General features: G+C 38.9%; 1 protein-coding gene across 1 annotated transcript in view; it reads left to right on the top strand.

Annotated features, from left to right (window-relative positions):
• Positions 1-21,075, top strand: part of LOC135479123 (phosphatidylinositol 3,4,5-trisphosphate 5-phosphatase 1-like) — a 42,562-nt gene extending 21,487 nt beyond the window's left edge. Inside the window, exons 9-24 of the mRNA XM_064758863.1 lie at positions 4,499-4,781; positions 5,796-5,993; positions 7,110-7,309; positions 7,536-7,653; positions 8,261-8,357; positions 8,530-8,768; positions 10,212-10,306; positions 11,210-11,291; positions 11,988-12,139; positions 12,857-12,914; positions 14,035-14,132; positions 14,859-14,949; positions 15,642-15,738; positions 15,963-16,030; positions 17,521-18,047; positions 18,765-21,075. Of these exons, the coding sequence (XP_064614933.1) occupies positions 4,499-4,781; positions 5,796-5,993; positions 7,110-7,309; positions 7,536-7,653; positions 8,261-8,357; positions 8,530-8,768; positions 10,212-10,306; positions 11,210-11,291; positions 11,988-12,139; positions 12,857-12,914; positions 14,035-14,132; positions 14,859-14,949; positions 15,642-15,738; positions 15,963-16,030; positions 17,521-18,047; positions 18,765-19,010 (2,649 nt within the window). The 3' untranslated portion in view covers positions 19,011-21,075. The remainder of the gene's footprint in view (positions 1-4,498; positions 4,782-5,795; positions 5,994-7,109; positions 7,310-7,535; positions 7,654-8,260; positions 8,358-8,529; positions 8,769-10,211; positions 10,307-11,209; positions 11,292-11,987; positions 12,140-12,856; positions 12,915-14,034; positions 14,133-14,858; positions 14,950-15,641; positions 15,739-15,962; positions 16,031-17,520; positions 18,048-18,764) is intronic.
• Positions 21,076-22,027: the final 952 nt, after the last annotated feature.

Raw genomic sequence — 22,027 nt, 5'->3', positions numbered from 1 at the left:
GGTCATACCAAAAGTCATGACAGTGGATGAAGAGACATACTCTGCTTTTGTACAGAGTATCAAAATTGCCGTCAGGAAGGATATTAAAAAACACTACACTGGTAATGAAATCCAAGACTTCCTCCTGCTGTGCTCAGCTTTAGACCCGAGGTTTCGTTCGTTGACTCAGGAAGATGATGTTACATGGGTCCATGTGTACAACAGTACAGGAACAAAAGCTGCAGCACTTCATGATGCTGTTTATACAGCTCAGATTGCTATTAAAGCTGAGCCTGACACCTCGACTCTGCAGACTCTCAGACTTACCATGTGAGATTCCACATTTACCATTTGATTCACAGCTTAGATTGCTATTAAAACAGATCCTGAAACCTCCACTCTGCAGACTCTGTTGGACTTACCATGTGAGATTCCACACTTACCATTTGATTCACAGCTCAAATTGCTATTAAAACAGAGCCTGAAACCTCCACTCTGCAGACTCTGTCAGACTTACCATGTGAGATTCCACATTAACCATTTGATTCACAGCTCAGATTGCTATTAAAGCAGATCCTGAAACCTCCACTCTGCAGACTCTGTCGGACTTACCATGTGAGATTCCACATTTACCATTTGATTCACAGCTCAGATTGCTATTAAAGCAGATCCTGAAACCTCCACTCTGCAGACTCTGTTGGACTTACCATGTGAGATTCCACATTAACCATTTGATTCACAGCTCAGATTGCTATTAAAACAGAGCCTGACACCTCCACTCTGCAGACTCTGTTGGACTTACCATGTGAGATTCCACATTTACCATTTGATTCACAGCTCAGATTGCTATTAAAACAGAGCCTGACACCTCCACTCTGCAGGCTCTGTTGGACTTACCATGTGAGATTCCACATTTACCATTTGATTCACAGCTCAGATTGCTATTAAAACAGATGCTGAAACCTCCACTCTGCAGACTCTCGGACTTACCATGTGAGATTCCACATTTACCATTTGATTCACAGCTCAGATTGTTATTAAAACAGATCCTGAAACCTCCACTCTGCAGACTCTGTCGGACTTACCATGTGAGATTCCACATTAACCATTTGATTCACAGCTCAGATTGCTATTAAAACAGATGCTGAAACCTCCACTCTGCAGACTCTCGGACTTACCATGTGAGATTCCACATTTACCATTTGATTCACAGCTCAGATTGTTATTAAAACAGATCCTGACGCCTCCACTCTGCAGACTCTGTCGGACTTACCATGTGAGATTCCACATGTACCATTTGATTCACAGCTCAGATTGTTATAAAAACAGAACCTGAAACCTCCACTCTGCAGACTGTCAGACTTACCATGTGAGATTCCACACTTACCATTTGATTCAGAGCTCAAATTGCTATTAAAACAGAGCCTGAAACCTCCACTCTGCAGACTCTGTTGGACTTACCATGTGAGATTCCACATTTACCATTTGATTCACACCTCAGATTGTTATAAAAACAGAACCTGAAACCTCCACTCTGCAGACTCTGTTGGACTTACCATGTGAGATTCCACACTTACCATTTGATTCACAGCTCAAATTGCTATTAAAACAGAGCCTGAAACCTCCACTCTGCAGACTCTGTCGGACTTACCATGTGAGATTCCACATTTACCATTTGATTCACACCTCAGATTGTTATAAAAACAGATCCTGAAACCTCCACTCTGCAGACTCTGTCAGACTTACCATGTGAGATTCCACATTTACCATTTGATTCACAGCTCAGATAGCTATTAAAACAGATGCTGAAACCTCCACTCTGCAGACTCTCGGACTTACCATGTGAGATTCCACATTAACCATTTGATTCACAGCTCAGATTGCTATTAAAACAGATGCTGAAACCTCCACTCTGCAGACTCTCGGACTTACCATGTGAGATTCCACATTAACCATTTGATTCACAGCTCAGATTGTTATTAAAACAGATCCTGACACCTCCACTCTGCAGACTCTGTCGGACTTACCATGTGAGATTCCACATTTACCATTTGATTCACAGCTCAGATTGCTATTAAAACAGATGCTGAAACCTCCACTCTGCAGACTCTGTTGGACTTACCATGTGAGATTCCACATTTACCATTTGATTCACAGCTCAGATTGCTATTAAAACAGATGCTGAAACCTCCACTCTGCAGACTCTGTCGGACTTACCATGTGAGATTCCACATTAACCATTTGATTCACAGCTCAGATTGCTATTAAAAACAGATGCTGAAACCTCCACTCTGCAGACTCTCGGACTTACCATGTGAGATTCCACATTTACCATTTGATTCACAGCTCAGATTGCTATTAAAACAGATGCTGAAACCTCCACTCTGCAGACTCTGTCGGACTTACCATGTGAGATTCCACATTAACCATTTGATTCACAGCTCAGATTGCTATTAAAACAGAGCCTGAAACCTCCACTCTGCAGACTCTGTTGGACTTACCATGTGAGATTCCACATTTACCATTTGATTCACAGCTCAGATTGTTATAAAAACAGAGCCTGACACCTCCACTCTGCAGACTCTCAGACTTACCATGTGAGATTCCACACTTACCATTTGATTCACAGCTCAGATTGCTATTAAAACAGATCCTGAAACCTCCACTCTGCAGACTCTGTTGGACTTACCATGTGAGATTCCACACTTACCATTTGATTCAGACTTGTCATGTGAGGTTCCATATTCACTCTGTGAAAGGCCACAATACAAGTCCCTTGAATGCCAGGATGAAGAAAAGTACGAACCCTCTGCAAAAAAAAAAACTGCTATGGGAAATGTTTTTTGGAGACATTTTTGTAACTAAAGTGGTAACGGGGAAGTCTTCCAATACTTGCGCTACTGATGAAGGGGCAAGGTACAAATCTGAGTCACCGATCTCCACACATGATCTCCACATTCTGCTTTGGTGGAAATTCAATGAGCAGAGTTATCTGCTGCTTGCTGCTCTCACCAAAACCTACCTGGGGGCCCCAGGCACTTCTGTGCCTAACGAGCGTGTGTTTTCTACGGTGTGTGATGTGGTTAGTGCTCAGAGAGCACAGCTGAAGAGTGTGCATGTTGACCATTTAATCTTTTTGAAGAGAAACATGGAATAATTGATTGCTTTTTTTCCGATAATGTAATTTGATACTGAAGACTCATTGATATTCATAAGACTTGAAACTCATAAGGTAATATGTTTCATTTCATTTATCACATATTGTAGTGCCATGTTTTTTTTATTTATTAAGAATGACTCATTCCCAGGTAGATTTATTTAATTTAACCAAAGAAACTTGATTATGTTTTATTTTTGGAGATTCAAATAAGATTAATGAAGTTATGTTTTCATTTATAAAATTGAAATGACTGTGATGTGATTTTATTTTCCATTCTACAGTAACCATACCTACCAAATAATAAAATATGCACGGCTTCACCTAGGTAAAATTGAATAATCATTTATTCTCCAGCCCAATGGCCAGACAAGGCACTGTATAAAGTGGGCGTGTCATAAACGTATTGTGAACGTGTCATCTCCCGACTCCTGTATCCTATCATATCGTATCGTGACAGAACCATATCGTTACATGCCTAGAAAGGGGTGGTATTAAAGAGCATTTAAAATAAATTTGTGAACAAATTGTGGACTGGAATAATTTAGCAATTTATCTATTGCATATCTATTGTATATGACCAACATCACTGTATATGACCAACATCACTGTATATGACCAACATCACTGTATATGACCAACATCATTGTATATGACCAACATCACTGTATATGACCAACATCACTGTATATGACCAACATCACTGTATGTGACCAACATCATTGTATGTGAAGTGAAAAATTCTAGAGCATATATTAAAAACAATAAATCAAATAAGTGAATAAGCACAACCAAATGAAACTAGAAATGTAAAGATTCCCACAACTACAGCCAAGCCACCCGTGGCCGTATGAAGAGTTACATTAAAGGGACAATACTCTGGTAAGCACAATGACAAGTCACAGGAGAACATGGATGTGGGTCCTATCAGGCAATGGTAAAGCATCGTTCAAAAAATTTTGCTTGTCATCCAAATCACTTGAGCCAAGGCCTACCTGTGCACAAAACTTCATTTTAATCCATGCATAGATTTTTCTGTCAAGTTTCTGACAAATAAATGCCTGTGAAAACATGGCATCCTTAGTAATATATTGCATGTTATGGGTCGCCTCTGTGGCCTGATGGTTAGTGTGTTAGTGCAGTGCAATGACCCAAAAGTCTGAGTCCAGCTCATGCTGGCTTTCTCTCTGGCCACACATGTGAAAGTCTTCCAGCAACCTGCGGATAGTCAGGAGTTCCCGGGGCATCTGCCAAGTTCCCTCTCACCAGGAAGTAAAATATTGTTCAGTTAGTAAATAGATAAATATATATATATATATATATATATATAATATATATATGCTGTGTTACTGTGTTGTGTAGGCCGAGGTAGTGGTAAAGGACATGGGGGGTGCTCTGCAGGACTTACAGCCTTCCTCAGAGGAGGCTGGGAACTGCAGCAGCCTTCTGCGTGAAAAGTGGTCCTCCCGATGCAAGCGAGGCACCCTGGAAATTCCCAAGATGCCGTTTGAGGTCAAAGCAATCAAACACGGGCGAGTGGCTGGTAGGGTGACCCTGACTGTGGATATCCAAGCGGGGAAGCTGTTTGCCGTGAAACCATCAAAGGAGGTCCTAGACGACAGTAACACATTTCCACATGACAAAAGTGAGTATCTGTTACATGTTACATTGTTAGAAAATTGTTGTGATTTTATAGCTCCATCTTTTGGGTTGAATTATGGTATGAGTGAGTGAGTGAGTGCTTGGGGTTTAACGTCGTACTTAACAAATTTTTCAGTCATATGACGACGAAATTATGGTATGAGGTGTGTCCATCTGTCTGTCTGTTAAATTGGTGACATTACCATTACTATTTACACAGAACTACTTCACGTAGAGTTATAAAATATAGAGTTTATTTTGTTGTCTCTAACACCTGAGCAAAAGTTTACCTTGACGCTCCAAAGCACTTATTTACCACTTTGTGTGTAAAGATGTGTGGGCGTGGTCATGTATGTATGTCTGCCTGTTCATACATGTACATCAGTCAGTCCAGGGAAAATGTCAGAAATCAACTTGAAGAATTCTAAAATACAGTTTCTGTATAATAACAGATGCTATAGGTGTACCCACGCAACATGTCAATGCAAACAAAATTATCACACTGATGGGCAGTACAAACAAATTTTCTCAAATTAATACCAGCACTTCAACCAACACACACTGCATTTTGACTGGTACTTTGCCGATGTGTGGCCGAAACTGACATCTTGGCTTACAGGATGAGAAGAAGAGCTGAGAGAAAAAACTTGCCTTAGGCAAAGCGCATTCTCGACTCATTTTGCAAGGGTGTACAATGAAATTTTCTCCAAAAGATGTTATAAGAAGTTTTCCGATATGTTGTTGGTAGCTGCTGAGTCAATAAACTTCTTCTGAAAACGAAGGCAAGAAAAGTCATTCATTACTACATTATTGAAGAGCATTGCTATCGGCCTGCATTTTCATCTTTGCCTCAGCAGTTATACCAAAAAAATAACCAATGCGTGAGGCTGTATTCATCAGCTGGTTGGCGAATGACGTCACTTATCCAAGGCGGAATAACCAATCAAAAGCCTAGAATTCTTCTCTGAATTTTGATATACCCTGATACTGATGTGGCTTTTTTGTGTATGTACCCCAGTCTTACAGCTTATCAAATGCACCAAGGATCACTCAAGACTAGACATCATCATTGAAGGCAAGCGGAAGTACTCTTATCAGTTCACGGACACTCACACAAGGGAGAACTTCTGCCAGCAAGTGATGCAAATGAAGAATATGCACTCCACAGAACCCGGCGTCGACCAAATCTCCATATTTATAGGAACATTTAACATGGGTGAGTGACACAGGCATTTTGAGGAATTTCTCTACAGTAGAGAAAGATGTTTATTTCAACCTATTCTAAGGGCACTAGTCTGTGTACACTAATAGAATTATGCTTTTGGTGAAGCCCTGAAATTGGCCAACCCAACCCAACCGGTGTCGTTTTGCCTCCAGAATCAAATTAAAAATGTGCGTATATGGGGCTGAAAGTTGCTCTTTCATATGCAAAGAGGTTGAGGAAATAGGGTAGGGCTGTAATTGTGAGTCTGTAGATGGGCTGTGGCAGTGCAGATTTTTTCAGCCCACACCTCATTGAGAGGGATATTACTTTGGGGCTGTCGGTCTATTCATCACTCTTTATTTAACAGCAATAAATACTGTGAACACTGTAAATCTTCAACATTTTCAACCTACTTTTTCAATGGAATTTATGCATACAGTTATTATGAAAATGGTGCCAAAATTATTTGTTTGTGTCACTAAAGATGCAAGTTCCATAAAACTGTGCAAATTATTTCTCTAAACCCCGTAGATCACTCAGAAAGTTTTCAAAATACTGAACGCAGAGGCTGTTGGAAAGGTTCAAGAATTAGGGTACATATGTTGTCTGATTTTGATCAAATTTGCCTGTGGACTCACATTGTAGCAGCTCAGATCAAGTTTAAAAACAAGCCAGATGTGTGCATAAGTTCTGCTTCTTTAATCAATTCTGTGGCTCTCATTGAGCATATAGGTTTCTGTACAATAACCATACAAACTGTTGTCCAATGTGATAAAATTTTGTATGCAGGAATCATTTTGTGGTCCCTCTGACCAAGTCCAGAAACCAGTATGATCCACTCATAAGATTTGCATATTTACCTATGAGAGATAAGTTCTGTTAATTTGCTTGTCGAAAATTCATTTACACATGATATATCCTTAATGATACTGATCTGATAGGTACTTATTTGACACCTCTATTGGCTGTAATAATTTTGACGCTAGTGCCTTTCTTTACATTGCAACCCTTAAGGACCCAGAGTTGTTTACCCAAATAAGTGAAGTGTGACATAACACAGCAAAACTTTCGTCACACAATCTTGTATTTGATTGGCTAATTTTTACGACATTCACATTGTTGTTACAGGCAGCTCTCCTCCTCCCCAAAATCTGAACCTGTGGTTGCTAGGGGTGGGCAAGGGAAAGGTGCGTGACCCTAAGGTGTTCTCCCGTATCCCACATGATGTGTACGTTATTGGGACTCAGGAGAGCGCACTTACAGACAAGGACTGGATCAACACACTGAAGTCAGTTCTCAAGAGCTGCTTCATGATCGAGATGGAGACGGTAAGTTAGCTCCCTTGGGCACAGTTTTAAAAGTTTTCAAACTTAATTTTAAAAACAATGTCTTTTTTAGCATTGCAGGATAATTTTTGTTTTTAAATTTTTTTATAAATTTGCTGTTTCTTCTAATGTTTTTTCTTTATGTCTGATTTAGTCATTGAGATTTGTGCCCTTTAGTCTTGAAATTTCTAAATGAAAACCTGTTTGTTGTTGTTGTTGTGGTTGACAGGTAGATGTCTGGAGTTTATGGGGTATTCGTCTGGTCATCCTCACAAGGCCTGAGCATATTCACAGTATTAGCCACATACAACATGCCTCAGTTAAAACAGGCATCGCTAACAAATTAGGTGAGTATAATATACTTGCTTGTCAAAGTTGACAATGGAGATTTAAGATTGAACTGTGGTTGTTAAAGGTAAAGAGTCCAACAGTATCATATGACTTGTAAAAAATGTTAGGGGGCCATGATCCAGAGGCAAAAATGATAACATGTTCCCTTAGAAAGTTCTAAAGTTCACAGACGTTCAGCTCCTCAATTTTCTCCATCATCACCCGAGTCCTTGTTTGCCTTTTAACCGTACGTCCGTGTGGCATGAGTGGAGCAACATTATGTTTCCAGTTTCTTTAACATGCTGCAACCCATGGTCTCCTGACAATTGCAGATTCAAAATTGATTTATTGAGTTACCAATTATTGAGTTACCAAATTATTGAGTTACCAATTATTGAGTTACCAGTTACTGAGTTACCAAGCACATCAGAGACAAAATGGCTGTGGATGTTTATGTCTGTTTCCACCCATTTTCCTGAATAACTCAGCCATGTTATCTCTTTTTTTTTTTTTTCTTTTTTTTTTTTGTGTTTTAACAAATGAGAGCCATGTTCAGTCCCAAGAATTCTGTCAAAAAATTTGTGAGCTTTCTCTCGTCATGTTGCCTTTTCTTGTCTGTTCCAGGTAACAAAGGCGCAGTGGCCATCTCATTCCAGTTTAATGGAACAACCTTCTGCTTTATCTGTTCTCATCTTACATCTGGGGATGAGAGATTATTACGGTAAGGGCTCAAAACTTGAGGGCACATTGACTTGAGGGCCAAATGTTTGTTGTTTACCTAGGGCACTCCAGTTTCCTTTACCCCTTAAAGTTATTATCATTATATAAGTGAAAATTCTTGGGTAGGCCTTTTAAGTCGGGTAAAATAAATAAATAAATAAATTTTGTTGCAGGCGTAACCAAAATTATAAAGACATTGTGAAGGGTTTCCAGTTAGGTTTGAAAAGCCTTAGCCTGTTTGACATCACCAATCGCTTCCAGCATGTGTTTTGGCTCGGGGACTTGAACTATCGCACTGATGGTAACATACATCACATCCTGCGCGATGTCTCTGAACGGAAAATAGAAGCTCTGCTGAAAAGAGACCAGCTCAACAAGTGTCGAGAGAAAAGTGAAGCTTTCTGTGGCTTTGGTAAGTTGAATTACCAGAGGTAATTTGCCTCTAATAAAGTTCTTTATGAATTATTTCTCTTCATTGTGGAGATAAGAAAATAACAGTTTTGTATAACCCTCAATGAAAGTCTTGCGATGAGAGCATATTCCGAATAGTTACGTCCCTTGCTGGTTAACAGTGATAAGCTCAGAGTTACATTCATAATTACACTCATAATATCATTGGCTCTTATCTCATCATTCTTTGCTTGATCAGCCACAAATAAATATAGATTGATTTTTTTCCATTATAGGCGATCTTGGGGAATTCCCTATGACATAAATCTTAAAAAATTGCATTGACCCATAAATATACACATCAGCTGTCATTCGAAGAATGTTTTCATACTCAGACGGTAGCAGTTATGTCCCTGACTAAATTCCCCACCACACTTACTGCTGAAAACCCACTGGCAGAGAGTTTAATTATCCACTTGCTGACTGGTAGCAATATTATACCAATAGTATAATTGTCTTCTAACATTTCAGACGAACTCGTTGATCGGCTGTTGTTGTTGTTGTCTTGACCTCCAGTTGATTGACAACTTGTCGGCGCACATACAATCTTTTTTTCAAATCTGCCGTGTTTGCCTGATAAGCTTTCTGAAAAACTTAGTTTCAGTTCAGTATTTAAATGTTGACATTTCTTTATTTTTATTCGTCATAGTTCACTTGTTCCACCTCTCACATGGAGTAAGTGATGTTGTTAGAGTATTCATTTGGATCACATGATGTCAACCATCCAATAATATTTTGTGTATTAATTTTCCCTGTCTCCTAGGCATTTCGGCCATTTGATTTGGCTCTCTGATAAATTGGTAATGAAGCTGTTGTAACAGAGAATGAAGCTATATTTATCAGTGGGTGATGGAGCGAAGAATGACAAGATAGGCCGCTTTTATTACAAGTGCAGTTCAAAGTCTGACATGGATCACTTCAGCTCCAGCTTCATTCAAGCTTTACTTAATACTCCCCCCCACTCCCTTCCCCCCCACACCTCACAGCCCAGTTTTCTTTATCCTTATCGGGTCATTGGATAGAAATCATTGAGTAAAATGCTAAAATAAGTGGCAGGTTCAAATCCAGCTATGGCTAATTTTGCTGCAGCTTTAAATCAGGATGTTTTGTCGTGTACTTTATGATAGGTGGTGATTTACTCCCCGTGGGAAGGTCTGTCAGCAACCTGCGGATGGCAGTGGGTTTCCCCGGAGTTCTGCCTGGTTTCCTCCCACAATAATACTGGCCACCCCCATATAAGTGAAATATCTTTGAGTACGGCACAAAACACCAATCAGATAAATAAATTTACTCTACACACTCTGATTGTCCGATATCAGTTGAAGTTAAGCATGTTATTCTGTATATTTTAAGTGCCAAATTGAACATTAACTAAAAATAGATATACATAACCGATTTGCTTCAGAGGAAGAATCCATCACGTTCATGCCAACATACAGAGTGGTCCGTGGGGAACAAGAGTGTAGAGACTACGAGTGGAGGAAGCTCAAGAAAACAGGGGTAAAATCCTGCAGTATTGTTTGTTTGTTAGATCCCTCAGGTATGACTGGCTCCCAGCCCTGATGGCTTCTAGCATGGATGAAAGATGTTTTATTCTGGGACAGAAAGGCTCTGTGATTTGAAATGTCCTCACACCATGCGGTTTATGAACTTACACAAATTATTAAAGGGACATATTGCTGAAAGAAATTGAGGCTGATCAGCTAAATACAAAACTGAGTTGCATTTGACTCCTAACTAAACACCTTGGGCCCGTATTGACCCTGAAATCTAAATTAAGAGAATTAGAAGGGGTCTAAACTGTCAGACCGACGAGATAACATGCAAATGAGGCTGCACATAGTTCTCACAATGAATGTTCAGTGGTAATTTGGTCCTGTAAACAATATGACAGATTGAAAGTGAATTATAAGTCTAGTAAACCAAGTACAATCTTCCTTGCTATCAAAAATGTATTCTGAAATATTGTAATTCCTAATGATCTGTACTGCAGAACTGACGTTACATGGTAGTCTGCATAATTACAACACAAGGTTGTGCATATACAAAGTTTAATGACTTTAGGGGTCCTCCATGGCTCGGTTAACGCGCTAGCACAGCGTAGTGACCCAGGAACCTCTCACCAATGTGGTTGCTGTGAGTTCAAGTCCAGCTCATGCTGGCTTCCTCTCTGGCCGTACATGGGAAGGTCTGCCAGCAACCTGCAGATGGTCTTGGGTTTTCCACCAGTCTCTGTTCGGCTTCCTCCCCTATAATGGTGGCCGGCGTCGTATAAGTGAAATAGTCTTGAGTACGGCATAAAACACCAATTAAATAAAATGAATAAATTCAAAGTTTAATCTGTGTTCATATCTGTGCTTAGAAAGATTGATAACAGAATACCATACTGTGTTTTTTTCCCAGGAGAGAATCAACTCGCCATCATGGTGTGATCGAGTTCTGTGGAAATCTTACCCAGGAACTTTTGTGGAAAACACAGCATATGGTGAGTCAGTGCTTGCATATTAACTACTGCAACCTATATGTACATTTATGTCTAATCAATAAAAAGTGTTTTTATTGGTGCTGCAATGACACTTCCTTTTTCGTGTGTTTTCAGAATTTTAGGAGGCATAATTCTTTTAATTTGAAAATGAAACTAATTTATATATGTAGTTTTACCACGTTCTGACTGCTTTGAGGCTGGGATTTGTGAACCGCAAAAAGTAATGTTATTACCAACTAATATACATGTACCAACTGATTTTCCAGTAAACGGTTGCCATAATATGACTGCAACACTACCAGTGTGCAGACGTAAAGAAATTGTAAGGCTTTGATGATTAAAATTTACATATGATACTGGGAAAATATTTCATGAATGCCTTTGACTTTATGTGTTTTTTTAATCACCCCTGGTCAGTTTCCTCTACATGTGGTGGGGGAGGCTATTTTGGTATGTATGCGTCGTACCCTTGACCAATGAGATCACATGTTCAAATCCAGCTCTTGTAGCTTTGATAACGGCTTTAAATCAGGAGGTTTTGTCAGATGTAAAGGAGGATGGGTTATTCTGGGCACTCTGGTTTTCGTCAACCCACAAACTAAACTGCCATCATTCTGAAAAATCAAAAATTCTTAAGTACCGCATTAACAAATATCAAAAAAAAAAATCAAATTTTTGTTCTGCCTTCCCCGACAGGGTCCTCGGAGAAGGTGTGTACCAGTGACCACAAGCCTGTTTTCTCCTCTTTCAATGTGGGCATCGCCTCTCAGTTTGTGGGCCCCGGAGTCACCATATCCATGGAGGACAGCAGTAACATGAGGATCATCTTTGATTGCGTCGAAGCCAAAGTAAGATAAATTTTCAAATTTTAATCTGAAATTTTAGTCATAACTTGAAAAGCTAAGCATTGCAGTGTCTTAAAGCAAGTATTGAGTCTTGCCTTGGTTTTGAGATTTGTCTCAATTGTTTAGCATCATTGTATAGTTTCTGACAAAGACAAAAATGTAGAAGGGCTACTGGGGATTGTTTTCAAGGGGTAGTTAGTGAAAAAACGCTCCATTGTGTTCATTGCCATGAACACAAGGTAAACAATGTGGTGACCAGCCTCCACTAAGCCTTCTTGGCGCAGAGAATGCTACGCTTAAACTCAATGCTGATTTTATAGCACAAAAACATGCGTGTGTGGGAGAGTACGTGCTTGGCGCTAGACAAAAGGCTCGTTCTGATTTCATTCACCCGTCTGAAAGCTGTGCATTGCCGAAGTGAAGTTTGTGATTTTGCCCAAATATTTTACTAGTGCAGTGGAAAAAATTACAGCAAGCAAAAGATTGTCAACATGTGCATTTCAGATCATAGATTATTTTAACGCTCACACAAGTCACTTGCACTGGTGGGCAATCAAAAAACATGACTTACTTTCCCAAAGCCTATTTCACTTGCATTTGGCAAGTGGGCAAGCGTTGGTTACACCCAGTTGTAAGTCAGTTGTAATGACTTGTAAAAAATTTGTGTACAAGGTAGAAATCATTCAGCGTTATTCATGTGATTTGTTTTTACTATTTCAGGTAAAAACCAGTTGTAATTTGTATTTTTACCTGGAATTTTTCTCCACCTGTCTCCCAGGTAAGAGTGGCTACCTAAAGTGACTTCAGTTCCACTAATAATTGCATGTATAATTGCAGCCATTTAAGAATTACAGCTGATAGATTTGCTAAAAGGAGTTTTTCTTCAACGTAAAGAAAACTCTTAGGTCAAGTATATGTATATGAAGGCCTTTGAACACTTTCCACAAAAATAGTTGGATTTATTGTTTTTAAAGAGTTTTAAACCCAGTAAAGTGCATTTAAAACTGTTTCTATGGTGGCCAGTAAAGGCCACCATATAGTGGGACCAGTGATGTATGATCAGGTTTTTGTCAGTTAACTGACACTGACTGTTAAATTTCATCATTCTAAACACATATACATATAGATCTGTGGATGCATTTGCTAAATGGACCTTGAAATGAGCTATTTGAAGCCAAAAATATGGATGTGACGTCACTGAAACCTTCTGGGTTTCACCGTAGAATCTGATGTTTTAAAACTGTTTTACTCAGAAAAATTTTTGAAAAAGATACATGTACATCGACCTATTTCCTAGGTAGTGATTAAGGGTCTTTCATCGGATAAATACTTCATTTTAGTGTTTTCTGTGCCCTTAAGCCCATTTGCTGATAAAACTAAACGTTGAAATCAATGGGGACCATGCAAATAGTCCTTACTGGATATTATTATTTTGGTACCAGATCTGTCCATGTTATCGAACACAACATGTAGTACAATTGCACTATTGAATCTGATGTTTTTCTAATTTAAAATAATTTGGAGATGTGTATGCAGCTGCAAATTGCTGTAAATCTCCAACCTTTTTAACCTGTAAAGCACTTTTCTTCAGTGAAATTTAAACATACAATTATGATCAAAATGATGCTAAAATAATTTATTTGTGTCACTAAAGATGCAAGCTTTTATAACATTGTGTAAATTACATGGAGTTCTCCACACCTTACATCTCTCTCAGAATATTTCAAAATAAAGGTTGCAAAAGTGGTTGAAAAAGTTGAAGAATCAGGGTACATGTTCATGTACTCCCATGGTCTCTGGATTTAAATATTAAGGTGCTGGTTATCATTAACGACCTGATCGACAAGTCATTTGTACAGTTATAAATTTTGAAAGTGTTCGTTTTCTCTTGAACTCAGGCACATTTGTGAGCAAGGCAAACCGTAACTTTGACATAAAACAGCCAGCTCAGCTGGTTTGTAATCCAGTTTGGACCAGCAACTGTCTGCCAGAGAAGGTAAATATCTGGCGTCTTCCAAGATAATTTCATTTCTTCAATGTTTTTCTCTCCCACAAATTACACTAAATGGCCCAAAATTTGGCCTCCAAAAGTGCATTTGTAGAGGTAAATGAATGTTCTGAAATTTTTGGTGCTGAGACTTCAAGTAGAATATCATCCCATGTTCCAAGCAAATCTCAAAACACTGTTTTACAATCAGATGAACTCTCAGAATCTGGAAAAATGAACAAGTCAGCCATGAATGAAATTTATGGACATTTGGGATATTTCTGGGAATGTCTACCTCACATGCAGATGAGAAGTCTGGATTTGTTGGGTCAGTTATGGTCAAAATCAGGTTTTAAAAGATTTTATCAAACTGTAACCGTGTCCATTCACCGTCTCCATGAACTGTGGACTGAACTATGATACGATAAAGTCTGTCGGCAACCTGTGGATGGTCTTGGGTTTGCCCTGGGCTGTGTTGGGTTTCGTCCCCTCTGTTATCCTGGCCATTGTCATGGAAGTGAAATATTTTTGAGTAAGGGTAAAACACAGTCGAATAAATAAATAGACTTGGTATGAAGCTTGATGACATGGGTCTGCAGAGCAACTTTTTAACTTTTGGTGTATTTTTTGTCATTGTTTTCTCTTTGCTGTAAACTCTGTTTCTACATGTAGTTTTATATATTTTGAAGAAATGTTATTAGTTTAGCAGTTTATTTGTGTTTTCTGTGTATTCAGATGATACCTCTATTTGGAGACCGGGACTTCCTGGAGGATCAGCACATCTTATTGGCTGTGCGGGCACGGGACGGAGATAACGAGTCTTATGGTGAGAAAGAAGTCTCCTGGAGCCACTTTATCTGTTGAATCCTTAGTCCACACTAATTTAAACAGCTGTTGCACAAGCAGAATAAAAAAAAAAGCCTTTCTTAAATCTTTTTCAACAATAAAAGTAAAACTTGAAGATCATTTGATTTGTGGGAAATGTGGACTGTCCCATCGTTTTTTTTTTTTTTTTTTCTGTCGAAGATATATTTACATGATTAACAAGATCATACCAATTTCAGCAGGTTAAGAGAAAATGTCTTTTTGTCATTCAGACCTTTGATTTAAAAAATTGTAAACTAAAAAAAAATCATGTATAAATGATGGTATGTAGGTAATAGCCTTTTTGATGAATGATTTCAGCATTGTAAGTATAGCTGCAAAACCTCAGCATTTGTTTGCTATGGGCACTAGTGTTTCCTCCGCTCCAGAAACCTTGGTCAACTTGGTATAAGTCAAAATTTCTTTGTTATTGGATAAAACATCAATCAACTTAATAAATGAATCAGAAGAACGTAAAAGCAGATACATTTCTCGTTACATTATTATTTAGCTCACTAAATTTGTATTGCATTGTAAAAATGTGGTATTACAAAATGATCATTGTTATTCATTATAAACTCTACATGTAAGTAGATGGCATGTGTCTGAGAAACTTATGGAAAACAGTTGATACCTGCCTTCCTTACTTTTCAGGTGAATGCCCTGTGGCTCTGAAAAACATGTTTAGTGATAAACCTCTGCCGTTCTCAGGCATGTTAACACATCAGGGAGAGGAGACGGGCAGTATCAGGTAGGTGTTCAGAATTAAGGATGGCAGTTGTTGGTGACAATCTGTTTTCAAGTCCCGTTTACCGTTGGTGACAAGAAGCTTTTAACTGTATTTATCTATTAACCTGTTCAGTTTTTGGGAGAACACGTACATGTTCATTTACCGCACCTTCCCACCATTCAGTGGTCGGTAACAATCTGTTATTAAAAAAGCAAGCTCAGATAACTTTCTTTTTCACTTTTTAGAGGAACATTTCGTGTGACGACATCTGACAGAACTGGCTCCAGAAGAAAGTCTGCTCGCAAGACTTACGGTAAATTGTCCACGCAACAACATCGCAAAGGTTTTCCATTTCTGGTGCAGCTGATAGTAACCACAGTGGCAGCTTATATTAAAACAGGCCTGCCAGCATCCTGCGCATGGTCGTGGGTTTCCCCCAGGCTCAGCCCTATTTACCTCATCATAATGCTGCTCGCGGTTGAATAAGTGAAATATTCTTGAGTACGGTGTAAAACACCAATGAAACAAAGAAATAGATATACTAAGACATACATGTGTATGTTTGTCATTCCATGAAGCTTAATGTGTTATAAATGTGTGTTGACTACTGCTTGCCATAGCAGGATCCCAGACTCTGTATCAGTGTAGAGATTCTTCAAGACGCCGAAACCTGCCACACATGATAGTTTTGTTGAGCAAAACAATGGGGTCTGCCAGCCCTGTACAAAGGGAAGCAAATCTTGTAACTGATAAAACAGCAGTGCCCTCTACCTACTTAAATAACAATGCCACTGATTCAAAGGCCAACACCAGTAATCCTGAATAATAAAAGCTGACATTGTAATTCAAATAGGTAGACGGCACTGCCATTTTATCAGTCACAAGATTTGCTTTCCTTGTAGAAGGCTGGCGAACCCCATTCTGTGTGAATGCATTTTCATTCGCTTTGGGGTTTTTTTTTATTAACTTTTGATGGTGTGGTATTTTGATTTTGAGTTCACATTTAGTACAGTTACATTGCTTATTGAAGGGATTAGCTCTGTTCTGGTTGGCATGGCATTCCAGTGAGGCAGCACTGTGAATATCTCATGATCAGACCCACATATTGTCATTCTTCAACCTTTTCAAATCTTTGCAAGATGTTTTTTCAAGGCATCCCACAGTGTTGACTGATAAAATCATGCTTTTTATAGAGCCCTGAAATTGGCCAGCCCAACCAATGTAGTTTTGCCCAAAATCAAGGTATAAATATGCACAAGTTGCACTGAAAGTTGCTCTTTCGTATGCCAAACGTTGCGGAACGAGGGTAACTGGGTAAATCTTCTCACTATGGGTATGTTGTAATTATATTAAATTTTATTAACAAAAGGTTCCTGCACCAAGGAAGTGTGTGGCATTTTTAAAGATTTAACTTACTAGGTAGCCTTTGCTCAAATACTTCTCGTACAGTTACAGTGCTAGCAGATGAAAGTCAAGTACATGTTGTTGTTGTTGTTTGACAGAGGTTATCAGTGGTGGGGGGGGGGGGGGGCAATTCAGATAGTGTCTGAACTTTCACACAGCTCAGCAGTTTGTTCACAGTTTAAAAACATGATGGGGAATTCTTTATACCGATGTACAGTAAGTGGTACAGGGTTACACATACGAATACGGAACAAGGACGGTATAAAACAGCAAAATGACGGAATAAATAATCACTCACACTTCACAGAATAGCATTACAGAATCTGTCGAATATTCTAATTGATATTGGTGGAATTTTTATTGTGTTTTGCTCTTTTTTTCTCTCAAAAAAAAAAACAGAATTAGTGGCATTTGACACTGAAATCCCTGATCCTGAGGAGTACCAGCCAGACACGCCTCCACTTGCTAAGGAAGGTGACACTTTACCGGGCGAAGGAAAGCGGCTGTTGAAAACAGCAAGCACAGACTCTGGCATCCTGGCCGTGAAAACGCCAGAGGCAAATAGCCAGCAGCAGGAATCACATAAACGACTGAGCACGCCCATCACGCTGGAATCTCCACTGTATGAGGAATCGTCACTGGACGAAAACGACACAGAAAACGAGGAGACAGTATTGACCAATGGAAATTCAGCACCCTCCCTGCCCCCACGGTGTAGGCCCCGCCTCCTGATGGGACAGTCAAGTCTGAGCCAGAACCAGGTCTTACCGGCATGCGTCCAGTCTCCAACATCCCCTGCCAGGACAGGCGGGGACAAGGGAGAGAACTCTGCTGCCCCACCTCCACCGCCTGTCCCGTCTCGCTCACCCAACACATTAGGTCTCCAGGATCGTCCCCCTCCACCCATCCCAAAGAGAACCAAACAGGTCAGTGTACATCACAGTCTCTGGTTTATATACATGGGGCTGTTTCCATGAAACTCTCCTGGCTCTCTAAGGTCGATTAGGCCACACCAATTTTATTTTGTGTTTTTACGGGCATATATATCACATGCTTGAGACAATACAAGTACAAGTGTACAATACATATGACCAGAATGCGTGTTCAAAGCAATGTTAAACCCCATGCAAACAACAAACAAAGGAAAAATAACCTGCATCTTTATATCATTTTAACTGTCCACTCTAGCTTTCAGTCTTTGATAATGTCTTGCAAAAGAGGTGTTAAGCCATAATCCTTTGTTTCATATTTAGCAAGTGACTAATCCTGGCATGAGGATAGTCTAAGCAATTAGATTTCTCGAGATGCTGCTATTATTATTATTGAACCTACGTTCAAAATAGTATGGTCAAACATCTTTAGGAACCTCCGTGGCTGCGTGCCAGCACTGCACAATGACCCAGATGACCCCTCTCACCAATGCGGTCACTGTTCAAGTCTAGCCTATGATGGCTTCCTCTCTGGTTGTACGTGGGAAGGTCTGCTGGCGTTCCCTGCGAGTTCTGCTGAGTTCCCTCCCACCATAATGCTGGCTGAAGTCATATCAATCAAATATGTCTGAGTACGGCGTAAAACACCCATCAAATAAGTAAATAAATAAATAAATCAAACATCTTCACGCCCGATTCTATTGTCTCTAACAGGAGGGTTACACCAACGCGGTATCAGACAGCCGCTATGATGGCTTGTTACGCCCCAGCTCTGTCGACGAGTGGTTGAGAGGCCTTGGATTGCCGCAGTACATCGCCTTGTTCCTTAGCAACGGATGGGACACCATGGAGTTCCTTGGCGACTTATCTGAAGCAGATCTTGACGCCATGTTTATCCGGGATCACGTACATCGTGAGAGAATTATGGAGAGTTTGAAACAGATGAAACTGAAAACGTAATCAAAGCATGCTGTCAAAATGGCGTGGATCTCGAAACTGCATGAAACGTGTGATGTCATAAGACCTCATGGCTACGCATTGTACTCCCTGGCTTGATGTGGTTGTTAACAGCTAGCAATCTTTTTATGACTGGCACATGTGACATTGTATCATAAACTTGTAACACTGTGCTGTACATTGTATCATACATGTAACATTTTGTTAACACATGTAAATGTAACATTGTATCATGCAGTTTACATGTGGCAGTGTGTCATATAGGGACCTTCTACATTGCATCCGACATGTAAAAATGTATCAGACAGGTACCACTCATGTTTGTACCCGTCTGAATTTCAAACCTCTCAAGGAAGATCTGTGCTGTTGTAGTAATTGCATAGTTACTTGTATCCACATCTGATCACATGCTGTGAAGTAAAGAAAGAAATATTGTTGGCTACTTGCTGTCCAGGATTTGAAAGGCCAGTAGCTGTCACACATCATGTTTCAGTGTTTTGTATAGATTACAGAATTGTCAAAAATACATAATTGTCTGAGCCAGCTTTTGTAGCGTAGCGGGTTATGTTCACTGAGAAAAGAACGACCAGATTCTGAGCTAACTATGTGACCTTGGAACATATGAACATTAAATTATTCTAAATAATCATTATGAATGGAAAAACTGTACACGTGATTAGGCGTGTTGTCTGAGCTACACTCATCCATAACCAGGTGTATTTGTTACTTCCATGCAAGCTTTTAAGACTTCCAAATAACAGAGTCTATAAGTAAAAAAAACTCATAATGGTTCATGATGTTAGGGAATAAAAAAGAACTGATAATTGATGTTCCCATTCCCGAGATGATGAAATAGTAGACCGTGTTCTGATCAAAGAGAAAGAGTAATGAGTCTCATCAGGATACACGTACAACAGGGCTGCTGAAGTTTTTCAAAAAGTGGGCCTCTTTAAGTTGTTCTGCAAAGAAAACGTTGATTGTCTTAACTGATGGACAAACCAGTTGTACTTTCTGGACTGGTTTCAAAAGTTTTCCAACTTCTTGTTTCAATGAAGTACATATGTTATTCTGTATCTAAATCTCTGAACATGACTAAAAGGCTGTGGCAGAGTGTTTGTTATATTGTACTTTTGGTTTTGAAGAACCCTTTCACGATGTTTACCAAAGTATTTGTACTTTTGGTTTTGAAACTTTCCCAGTATGTGTCAGAGTAGTTCTACTCTTGGTTGAAAACTTGCTTCCAGAGCTTGGCTATATGCCTTGGCTTCAGTCATAATGTACTTGGCTTCATTATAGTGGTACAAAGCTGAAAATCAGTTTTAAAACTGTTTTTAAATAGGTTTTTTTTTTTTTTCCAAATTAAATATCAAAATACACAGTGGCATACATTTATGTGACTTGGTAAACTTTCAAATATACATGTATATACTAATGTTATTACATGTTTAGTATACCAGAATAATTTAACAAAGGCTTTGATCATGTATCAAAATATAACCTGTAATTAATGATAGTAATATATTTTCTTTATAGTTTATTTGACTGAGTGATACCTGTAGATCTGGATTATGCGATGATAATTTTTTTTTAATAGGTTTCATGTTTTAAGAGAATGTTCCAAATGATTTTTTTTTTATTTAAAATGATTTGATTTTAGAAGTAGGGTCATTTCTGCCACTATGAGAATTTCTGTTCATGTCAGAAATAAGAGAGATAGAGTACCCTTCTATTCATGTATGCACGCTGTACTTAAAAAATAGCTTACCTTCTATTGAAACATGTCTCAACATTTACTGCATTGTCAGTATAGGGAAAGTATTGTTTGCTTATAGCCATTTGGATTGTGGATCCTCATGTAGGACGTGATCTATATTACACGATTTGCAGCACTTCACTAAAGTCAAATGATCATTCATACATCGTTATAGGTTAGAAGGGTAAAGGTTGGCACCACCAGTAATGTGAACTACTTTCTGGCATAACACTGGATAACTGGAGGTTAGAGGTGGGAAATTCTTTGTCATTGGCTTGTCGACCTTCTTAACGTTGACCTGTAGGAAATGATTTACTCAGATTCTTTATGCACTATAGTGAAAGTAGTCATAATAATTAAAAAACATTTTGTGATATTACTTTATTTTATTATTATTATTATTATTGTTAGTATTATTAATTTTTCCTTCAAAACTTTTGTGTTTTAAATTGTGCAGAGGTTTAGTAGCAACACCCATCTCTCATGTCGTGAACAAAGGGCAAGTAACTGGCAAGTTTTCAGACTTGTGTCTGTATATCCTGTTACAGTGTTCTCCCCTTTCCTACACAATTCCTCCCCCACAAAACTTCAGTATTACTTTTAGTAGATGTCCTTGTATTTTAATCTTTTAACTTACAACCACAGTCAGGTTTTCTGAATATGTACAATCAAAATAATATTTTAATATGCCAGTGCAGTTTTTAATTCTTAATTATTTTTTTTTTAGTAAACCTTTTTCAACTATTTGCATGCTTTGAACTTCAGGAATGCTGCCTGGTTTATTTTACTGTGGATATATTGTAAGGGTCACATGTTATACAGAAGTAGAAAAATTCTGACTGAAGCTCAGAAATGTGTGTATTGTAGGAAAATGTGTTTGTGTGATAGTGTAGGACCGCTCTCTAGCTGTGTACTTGTACATATACGTTGCCATACTTTAGACATAAGCTTCTTCTGAAAGCCATAATTGATACATCATAGTAGATTTTAGGGGGGAAACTGATCAGCTGTCTCACATAATACATAGACATACAGGGCTAGTGAAATGTACACATTTGGGACAAATCAAGGTTGAAATGGTAGAAACTCACCTGATCAACAACTGCGCTGTTCAGATTAACAGGTGCGAAGTTTTCTACTAGGTGGTGTCAGTAGACATAGGATTGCATTTCCAATTGTTGAAGACTACGTAAGCAAATCGTTGACTGCCCTTGTCAGTGTTATATGACTTAAGACAATTCCACTGTTGTGCAACATAGGGGAAAGG

Source organism: Liolophura sinensis, chromosome 12, assembly GCF_032854445.1.
Source record: "Liolophura sinensis isolate JHLJ2023 chromosome 12, CUHK_Ljap_v2, whole genome shotgun sequence".
In the NCBI taxonomy this organism is placed as follows: Eukaryota; Metazoa; Mollusca; class Polyplacophora; order Chitonida; family Chitonidae; genus Liolophura; species Liolophura sinensis.
This window is presented reverse-complemented; position numbering and strand designations above follow the sequence as displayed.